Source organism: Leptonychotes weddellii, chromosome 1 (assembly GCF_054177405.1).
Source record: "Leptonychotes weddellii isolate Sample4059 chromosome 1, ASM5417740v2, whole genome shotgun sequence".
NCBI lineage: Eukaryota > Metazoa > Chordata > Mammalia > Carnivora > Phocidae > Leptonychotes > Leptonychotes weddellii.
Genome location: NC_138369.1, coordinates 130,140,514 through 130,151,119, shown reverse-complemented (window position 1 = coordinate 130,151,119; position 10,606 = coordinate 130,140,514). Strand labels below are relative to the sequence as shown.

The 10,606-nt window shown below is 43.3% G+C and overlaps 1 protein-coding gene across 1 annotated transcript in view; it reads right to left on the bottom strand.

Moving 5' to 3' along the window:
• The window catches only part of ITGB5 (integrin subunit beta 5), a 103,082-nt gene that overhangs the window by 70,053 nt on the left and 22,423 nt on the right, over nucleotides 1-10,606 (bottom strand). The window contains exon 4 of the mRNA XM_081814949.1: nucleotides 495-744. Within this exon, the coding sequence (XP_081671075.1) occupies nucleotides 495-744 (250 nt within the window). The remainder of the gene's footprint in view (nucleotides 1-494; nucleotides 745-10,606) is intronic.

Below are 10,606 nucleotides of genomic sequence, written 5' to 3'. Positions count from 1 at the left end.
GAACCATGAGAGACTACGGACTCTGAAAAACAAACTGAGGGTTCTAGAGGGGAGGGGGTGGGAGGATGGGTTAGCCTGGTGATGGGTATTAAAGAGGGCACGTACTTCATGGAGCACTGGGTGTTATACGCAAACAATGAATCATGGAACACTACATCAAAAACTAACAATGTAATGTATGGTGATTAACATAACATAATAAAAAAAAAGAATGCATTAAGATTAAAAAAAAAAAGAAAACAGTGCTATGTCAGACAGGCAGGAAAACAAATGAGCTATGATCATTATACCTTCCTACAGCCTTGCAACAGTTCATGTCTCTACACATAGTGGGGGGGACAGAACTGGGTCATGGCTGATCGGTTTAAACACTTAAGTCTGCTCTCCCACTGCCCCCAAATACGCCTTCCCTAGTCCTTTCTTTGGGCTAAGTGTTCCTGCTACTCCCTTCTCCCACCCTTAAATACCCAACAGAAGGATTACCGGTCACTCACCCAATGCATGGATTGGTCTGGTACCTCGGCGCTGTGTAGGAGAAAGGGGAGATATTCTTGTCTACAAAAGACCCGAACCCCAACCGGAAGTTGCTGGTGAGCTTCCTCATCTCCTCGGCGAGCTTGGTGCCCAGGTTCCGGATGCTGTCCAAGTCATCTTTCATGGACAGGGAGAGGTCCATCAGGTAGTACAGGTCCACAGGATAATCCTCCACCTGTCGAACCTGCAGCTGGAAAGTAGTCTTGTCACCTGTGCCAACAGAGAGGCCATGCACACTGGAGGTCATCCAACTTGCTGGGGGCTTAAGGGATGGATTTCGCTTCCCTTCTCTTACTTTTCTTTAGTGACTGCATACCTCTCAGAAGAAATATTTTTCTTGGAAGTGGAGTAACTGAAGGGAACACGGTGCTGAGGGGGAAGGTCTAGGTTCTTCTTCCAAATACTTGGCTCAGGATTTTTTTTTTTAGATTTTTCTTTATTTGACAGAGAGAGACACAGCGAGAGAGGGAACACAAGCAGGGGGAGTGGGAGAGGGAGAAGCAGGCTTCCCACTGAGCAGGGAGCCCAATGCGGGGCTCGATCCCAGGACCTTGGGATCATGACCTGAGCCGAAGGCAGACGCCTAACCGACTGAGCCACCCAGGCGCCCCTTGGCTCAGGATTTTTAAGGAAACTCTTTAACAACTAGTCTCCTCAGTGGTGTTCTGTTTTGTCAGCAAAAAGGGCAGTTGGTGGACAATGAACCAGACAATTCCATGGACATAGATTAGGTGACAGTCGCCCACCAACCACACACCAACTTCAGAGAAAGGAGTGGCCAAGTTGGGAATGTGGCCAGGAGGAGACTGTAAAGGTGTGAATGAAATAGAAAAGAGGGAATAAACCAAAGGAGGTACGCACATGAGTGATTAAGAATTAAGGCAGGAAGAGAGAGGTACAAGGCAAGGGGGAGTGGGAACACACGGTTACTTAACATACCCCCAAAGGGCAAAAATATTTATGCTTCTGCCACATGTCACCTTTTTCTATTTCCCTAGCCACTTATAGACAATAGTATTTAGTTCTTGGGCATATTTGACATTTTGGGATATCACAGACACAAATCATTATCATCGGAAATTGTATGTGTAAATACAGGAAGACAGATTCCAAATTTTAGCACCAATCAAAATGAAGGGGGAAAAGAGAGAGAAAAAGAAAAAAAAAAACAAACACTACTAGATTTGTCTACCAGCTATAAGAAAGAGAAAATAATTTTTAGTTCCATAGTAAGAGTCAGAGACAGAGGAGGAGGAATTAATTCAGAGGGGAAAAAACGAAGAGAAAAACCAGTGTCACCTACCAGGGCTTAGAGAAAGGCCCAAGTCAGCGCCACAACCGGAGGACTCATGCCAGGATAATGATCCTAAATCATTTCATAGGCTCTAAAAACACATCATTTAGAGCCAACTTTAAGAAGCAATCATACCAGGTAATTCTATTTGCCCTTGAGCTTATTCGTTTTTCAGAAGCACCAAGATGTCCTTGAACTCTCTGGGTAGAAGAGCTGTACGCACATTTGAAATCTGGACAGACGCGCTCTGTGTTTAGATGTGCAACAGCGAAGCCGGCCTCTCCTACCCAGAGGGTCCACGCCTGGTCTGCTGGCAGTCACCTCCCAGGGAAGCTTATCTCTCACCTCCAGCTGACCAGCAGCAAGCAGAAGCCTTCTAGAACTTGCAGGATAAGGACCGAATCCCGTGTGTCCCCTCTCCTCCTCCCACCCCAGACAAGGCCATGTTGCATTTTCTAGACCATGGAGATTCAAATGGCCAAAAGATTTCAGTCCAAGTTCCAGCTCTGTCCCTTGGCCGGGGTGCAACCTGAGCAGCAGTGCCCTCGGCGATACAATGGAAAAACTGATTAAGGCTATGAAGCACTCCTGTGGAGAGCCGTGTTTTGCCAGCAGCAAAGGCCTGCATAAATGAAGTATAATTATTATAATTACTATCTGTTGCCTGAGTGACAGCACCAAACCCGCTTCCCTGGACTAGTCTTTGCGTGTATTGCTCCAGCTTCCTCGAGACTGGCGTAGTTTGGGTTGCCTGTTGATACGAGCCTATTTTTAAAAACCATCAGAATTGACTCAAGCAGAGGAATGCTGAAGATTTCTTCCAGAATGAATTCTGGATGGCTGCAAAGTCGGCCTCTGGTTCCCATCGGACAGACAGAGCAGGTCCCAGCACTGAGCCCCTCCCAGCCCTGGATGACACATCAGGGGAAGGGGCAGGAGGGAGGAGAACTTGGGGTAGGGGAGTGCCTCCTTAGTCTTTGTGTGGACAGACCACAGACCCCCAATGGGCAGAGCCTGCGATCATGTCTGCTCTGTCCGACCCCATCACCTCTTCGAAGAGGCTTCTGCATTTTCTCTCGCCTGTGCCCTTCCCCCAAAGTTCCCAACTACATCTTCTTTTAACCAGAATCCACTTTTGTGGACTATGAGTAATGCACTAATGAGCACTTTAGGACCAGGAAGTCGGGAACAGCTTGGACTTGAGGAGGTACCTGTGGGAGGGAAGAGAGTACTGGGCTTGGAGAACGAAAGCTGGGTTGGAATCCAGACCTTGTCACCAAGAACTGGGGAGACTTCAGGCTCCTCTAAATTTGCTGCTCAATTTCTAGATCCATAAAATGGGAGGATGTTAATTACTGTGGGGATCAAAGGAAACAATGTATCCTAACACCACACAAATGCCTCTACAGGAGGAAAACTTCCACCTGGGGTGCCCCCGAAGTCAGTTATTAAAGCAATTTCCTGTAGGGATCAAAAGGGAGACAGAAAATTCTGCCAGAAACTTGTGTGTAAATGGCTATAGCCATGGGCATTAAATTTAACTCCACATTTTCCAGAAAGGGAAACAACGTGTGACACACAAGTCTGTGTGTGCCAAGCAGGTATCTACTCTGAAGTGAGAAAGCTCTTAGCATCAATTCTAAGAGAAACTGATTCCTGAGTAAGTACACATACCCCTCCCCATTCAGGGGTTGCCAATGTTAAACAGAAGTATTTCTCCCCGTTTTCCAAAAAGGGAAGGGCATAAGAAAGAGGGTAATATCATCAGCGTTCAGAATGAGGGTTTACTGCTGCCTCAGCTACACCTGAGTTTAAATGCCACAAACTCCTCAGGGGGCCCTGGCAATAACGGGATGTTGTGTCAGCAGATTTTGGAAGGACCGACATTCCTGGACCAATTCTCAGTGTTAGTGCTAAGTGTGGGAGTTAAGCAGCGGTGTACCAGCCCCTCTATGAGCAAGGTCAGCAGACTGAAGAAGAGGCCATCGCTGCGTGCAGGCACAAGGTCTGGGGCCCACTTTCCACCTTTGGACACACTTCCAGAACCACGCACACTTAGACACACTCCGGCATTATATCCAGCTATGCAGTTCTGCGCCCGCCACTCGAGATATGTCACCTCCATGTGTCCAGCAAAGAGCAGAGCCCTTCTCACCTTCACCGTCAGGGCTCGGTCAGCACCTGCTTCTGGTGATGCCATCCCAGCTCACAGTCCTCCCTCCTCTCTCTCCACATCAGACCATGATGGGCTCGTCCTCCCCTGTGGCTGCGCCCTCCTCTCTGGGGCCATTCCACATACCCACCACTTGGGACCAGTGGCAGGATCAAACACAGGAGACAAAAGCACACACCCCAAAAAAGCTGACCGCCTCGCACCTGTGAGGATGCAGCAAGCAGTCCCTCTCGTGTCCTGGTTTTTCCCACTTCCAAAGCCCCCAGCTCCAACAGTGCTTTGTGCAGAATTCCTACCGCTTGCTCAGTTCATAAGTGTAGGTTCTCCTACTGTAATCAATATAAACCAACCACTTGAAATGTACTTTTAAAGTTTGTTTTCTCTCTGCCCTCCCTTCCATCAAAAGTGAAGAGAGAGTCAGGGTGCCTGGATAGCTCAGTGGGTTGGGCGGCCAACTCTTGATTTTGGCTGGGGTCGTGATCTCAGGGTTGTGACATCAAGCCCCACGTGGAGCTCTGCGCTCAGTGGAAAAGTCCACTTGAGGATTCTCTCCTTCTCCCTCTGCCCCTCCGCCCTCAAATAAACAAATAAATACATCTTAAAAAAAAAAAAAGTGAAGAGAGAGTGAAGGAGCGAATTCCACCATGAACTTCTGGTATTTTTAAGACTGATTTTTGTTCAAATGTTCAGACAAAGTAGTATTCCAACCAATAAAGACTCTTGCCATCCCCAAATAAATATAAGTAGTTTTTGATTCCTCAGAATTACCCTTCTGTGCCAAAAATTGAAAGAAAAGAAGGGACACATTAAAATCAGCTATATTACAAACAGGACCTCAGCTGAACAGGGAATTAGGGCCCAGGTGCACACCTTAGGACGATTGTCTAGCTCTTCTGTTTACTGGAGCAGAAGGTAATTACTATCCCAGAATTAAATCCAGACCTAGAACCAAAGAATTACCACCCTGGTCTAGGACAAGGCTGGTGTGCCAAACTGCACCCCACTCCTCACTGCAGAATTCTGACTCTTGACAGATGGAACCAAGGAAGGAACCATGTGAAGACAGGACTGGCTTCTACCAGTGTCTGCCCCAAGTATTAGAGCCTGGCATTCCTAGTTTCCTTGAAAATAACCCAGTCTTAGTCCATTTGGGCTACTCTAACAAGTACCCATAGACTGGGGGCTTATAAGCAACAGAAATTTCTCTCTCATGGTCCTGAAGTCTCTAAGTAAGTCCAAAATCAGGGGGCAAGCATGGTTGGGTTCTGGTAAGAACCTTCTTCTGGGTTGTAGACTGCTGACTTCTTGCCGTGACCTCACGTGGCAGAAGGGAGGAGAGAGCCCTCTGGGGTCTTTTTAAATTCATAGCACTAATCCTATTCATGAGGGCTCCACTCTCATGACCTAAGCACCTCCCAAAGACCCTACACCTCCTGATACCATCACACTGGGGGTTAGGATTTCAATTTATAAATGTTGGGGGGAAGGCACAAACATTCTATATTAGCCAACCTCTTATCCATCCACCACCAAGTCTTTCTTAGACTTTTTAATAAAGTATGTACTCTGTCAGTCTGGGTGGCAGAAGCAATACCGAAGTCAGGTAACCAACTGGCACCTCCAAAGTAGAACCCGGGAGGAGAGGGGAAAAAAGCAGCACAGACAAGGGCTGGCAGGAAACCCATCTCAAAAGCAACCAATCCCCTAGGTTAGTTACTAGTGCTGTATCAATGTCAATTTCCTGGTTTTAGTAATGCACTTTGGTTATGTAACATTACCAGGGAAAGCTGGGAAGGGTATATAAGAGCACTATTACTTTTGCAACTTCTTGTGAGCCTACAGTTATTTCAAAATAAAACACTTAATATGAAAAAACAAAACTACTAGTCAATGAGCTAAAGGATAGAGGAAAATTAATGACTTAAGTAAACCCTTTCTAACTGCCCCAGTGCCTCAAAATCACCACTAGCCTTTTATTTATGATTTCAATAAGCTTTATTCTAAAGTTTATATCCTTTGTTAAAAGAATTTCTTAAGATTGTTTTCCTGACATACGGTTTCCAGGACTGGAAACAAAATGGAAAACATGATCCTGTGTTTATACAAAATCCTGCTTAAAGTTTGGCAGTTCCTCAAAAAGTTAAACATAGAATTACCATATGACCCAGCAATTCTACTCCTAGTTATATACTCAAGATTATTGAAAACACATGTCCACACAAAAACTTGTGCATGAATGTTCACAATAGCATTAGTCATGACTGCCCCAAAGTGAAAACAGTCGCAATATTCATCAGCAAAAATGTGGCATATCTATACATACACAAAGGAATATTATTTGGCCATAAAAAGGAATGAAATCTTGATAAATGCTACAACATCAACGAATCCTGAAGACATTTTGCATAGTGAAAGAAGCCAGACATAAAAAGCCATATATCATATGATTTATATAAAACGTTGAGAATAAGCACAACCATAGAAATAGAAAGTAGGGCACCTGGGTGGCTCAGTTGGTTAAGCGACTGCCTTAGGCTCAGGTCATATCCTGGAGTCCTGGGATCGAGTCCCACATCGGGCTCCCTGCTGAGCAGGGAGTCTGCTTCTCCCCCTGACCCTCCCCACTCTCATGCTCTCTCTATCTCATTCTCTCTCTCAAATAAATAAATAAAATCTTAAAAAAAAAAAAAGAAATAGAAAGTAGATTAGTGGTTGCCTAGGGCTGACTGTGGCCAGGAGGGAAAAGACAAGGAGTGACTGTTAATGTATACAGGGTTTCTTTTTGAGGTGAGGAAAATGTTCTGGAATAAGACAATGGTGATGGTTGTACAATGTTGCAAATATACTACAAACCACTGAATTATATAACTTTAAAACGGTGATTTGGGGCGTCTGGCTGGCTCAGTCAAAAGAGCATGTAACTCTTGAATTCGGGGTCATGAGTTTGAGCCCCACACTGGGAGCAGAGATCACTAAATAAATAAACTTTAAAAAAATTTAAAAATAAAATTATTTTTAAAAATAAAAAAATAAAAATAAAATGGTGACTTTTATGGTATGTGACTCACATCTTAATTTAAAAAAAAAAGAAAGAAAGAAAGAAAGAAAGAAAGAAAGAAAGAGAGAAAGAAAGAGAAAGAAAGAAAACCAAAACAGAAAGTTCCACATAGAGGAAATTTTTTCTTTTTTTCCCCCCAGGCTTATCCTAGAACAATAAGTTTGCTTTCCTGAAGCATCACTCATATTATTCTGAGGCTTGTCTTTGACTAGTCTAGTCTAAGGTTGGCAAAGTGTTAACATTTCACTCAACAAATACCTGTTATGAGGTATGGGGGAAGCAGGGCAAGGGAGGAGACAAAAAAGGATTTCTAAAATTAAATAATGGAAAAACCAACCACTAGATCTGAAAGCCTTCAGCAGAGTCAGGGGATGACTACCTTGAGGTTAACTATGCACTTGGTAAACTGAATGTTGCTAACTGCAACATAACATTCTCTTCTTCCCCCAAATAAATATCTGGGATTTGTCTCTTTAAAAATATTAAAATTTTCAACATTTTAAGAGGCTTCATTGGCTTCAGGGTTTCTATATTTGACAAACAGATTCACAAGATTCTAGACCTTTAGGAATTCTTGTTTTCATCAGATCTCCTCCAAGTGTTCAGCTCTATAAACAACCTCACAGTTTGGGTGTATTTTAACTGGGCAGCCAACCCCTCCATTACCTTGACCTCCACACAACCGGAGAGCTCACACACAGCACCCATGTCATGATTTTGTATAAAAACAGGATCACGCTTTCTATTTTATTTCCAATACCAGAAACTGTATCATAATGCTTAGCAGGAGATGTGACTATACCATGACTTATAAAATTAGCAACTTCAGCTAATCCCCACACTAATCCCTGGCAATCCAGTAATTTGTGCCTCTCTGTCCAGCAGAGCCACTTACACCCTTTTTTTGTTTCTTATTTCCAAGACAATTCAATAGGCAAAAGAAAACATTTCTTATATATATATGATGACTTGGAGCTCTTTCTAACAACAACCACACGCATATCAAAATAAGACTGATTTCCTTCTTCCTTAAGTGAACATACGTTGAGCTTTATGCATAAATCAGTATCGTGCATACATGTGATGCCAAGAGGACTCTGCCCAAGAAGGCTGCCTTCACTCCAATCACTTCTTTAACTGCTCGTTGGGGGCTGTTTAAAAAGCTGGTTGGTAAACCAAATCAAACAGTCTCTCCGCCTCAGAGTCACACCTTCATTCTGATTTTAAGTAGGATTGAAACTGTGGCATCTCTGACTTTGTGTCCCTCCAGCTCCTTCCTAAACTAAATCTACCCTAAAGAATAAGGATTTGCCACCATGAAGGAATATATTTCTTAGAAAACCAGGGGCTCTGAGAGCAATTCTAAATGAGGAGTTCCAAAAATAGAAGTTAAGAACCTCCCCTGATGATGACCTGAAACTATAAACTTGGTTGGCGATGTGAATTTTGGTCTTTGTTAATTATTAAGTTAATTATTATATTCACTTATAAGTGAATATAAGTAAAATGTATAAATACATTTTAAGTGTTATGAAAATTATGAACATGTGAATAGAGACAGGGTCCAGTAAAAATGAAAAACAACATCGCATGAAAGTGGATGATTTCTCAAGAATTTCCTTTAAGTTACTGCTATACTGTAATTAAATACAAAAGAAGATACTCATTCACCTTAACTGATAGCTACTTTTATTCCACACGATGTTTCAGGATCTTAATCGTCTGCCACAACCCCCACATCCCCTCTAGGTCACAGCCCCTGACCCTGAGCCTGTCTTCATGTACGGAGATGAGTTATCTTAACCCAGAGGACATCGCCAAATAGCTGCCCACATAAAGGCTCAGCGGACTCCTCTCTTCTCTACCCAGTCACACAGCTTTGCCAGGGCTCCCTTCCTTCTCTCTCTCAGCGTGGTAGCTCACCAAACAAAAAGGCTAAGTGTCACTTCCAGTGGATGACTTGTAAAAATAGCAGCCTCAACTAATCCCCGCACTAATCCCTGGCGATCTAGTAGCTTGTGCCTCTCTATCTAGCAGGACCACGTACACCTTTTGTTTCTTATTTCCAAGACAATTCAATAGGCAGAATAAAACATTTTTAAATATATGATGACAGCAACAACAAGCATGTCTAAGCACTTACGATGGCAGCGTTGGGCTAAATCCATCTCTGAGACACTGAGAATCGCTATTCAAACCTAGACCTCGCTGACTCCAGAATCTGCATCTTTGGCCACTACTCTCTGAAAATAATGGTAATTTTAACTTTTTAAAGTGTATGTATGCAAAAAGTCTCATTTAAGCCTCTGAACGTGGCTATGAGGAATGAAGGTGATAAAGACCTTGAGATGTGAAGGGGTGGGGTAACCTGCCCAGGACCTCCAAGCTAGGGACATAGCCAGCGCTAGAACCCAGGATGGCCAATCACATCCACGATCTTGCCACCAGCTCCAAGCGGCCCTGAAGTCTAAATCAATCATCTGGAAGTAGTTATTGCCAATGGTTTCTTAGGCAATGAGATAGAAGAAAAGGCTAAAAATCAAAGGAATTTGGAAATAAGCTACCTTCTCTCAAAATGTGACAAATTTAAACACATGCATATCCACTTTTTGACATCACAATTCTAATGTGTAGAATATTATATTTAAAAAGTGGTAAACTAAAAAAAGCCAGGAGTTTTGTAGTCGCAAGACCATTTCTAACTGGCAGACCTTGAGTAGGTCGCTCTTCATGTGTAAAATGGTCTTAGCTACCTTAGAATAGGCCAGGTATTTAGCACATAGTAGGTACATAAAATCCGTTAGTTTCCTCATATCACAGTCAATTCTAGGGCTTGCAGGAACTCTAGGGTTATAAAATAACACTATAAGTTTGTCCCTTCAGAATGCCATGGACTCAAATGGAATTTGCTGACAAGAAAAAATACATTTTCCTGGAAGCAGCACTTTCCTGAGACTTGCATTAACTAGGGAGTAAACCTAGCAGTATCCTCCCATGAAATGCAATAACATTATTCATAACAGCCAAAAAGTGGCAGCAACTCAAGTGTCCACTGATGGATGAACGGACCAACAAAATGCAGTATACACAAACAATGGAGTTTTATTCAGCCTTAAAAAGGAAGCAAATTCGGACACACACTACAACACGGATGAACCTTGAAAACATGTTCTGAGTAAAATAAGCCTGACATAAAAGTAAAAGCATTGTATGAGTCCACTTATATGGGGCACCTCAAGTAGTCAAACTCATCAAAACAGAAAGTAAAATGGTGGCTGCCAAGAGTGAAGGTGGGGGTAGAATCAAGAACTAATGTTAAGGGACACCTGGCTGGCTCAGTCCATTAAGCCTACACCTCTTGATTTCCTTGACTTCGGCCCAGGTCATGATCTCAGGGTCAAGGGGGCTCCTGCTCAGCAGGGAGTCTGCTTCTCTCCCTCTCCCTCTGCCCTTCCCCGTGTTCTAAAGAACACATGTGCGCACTCTCTCACGCGCGCTCTTTCTCTCTCTCTCTCTAAAATAAATAAATAAATCTTTAAAAAAAAGA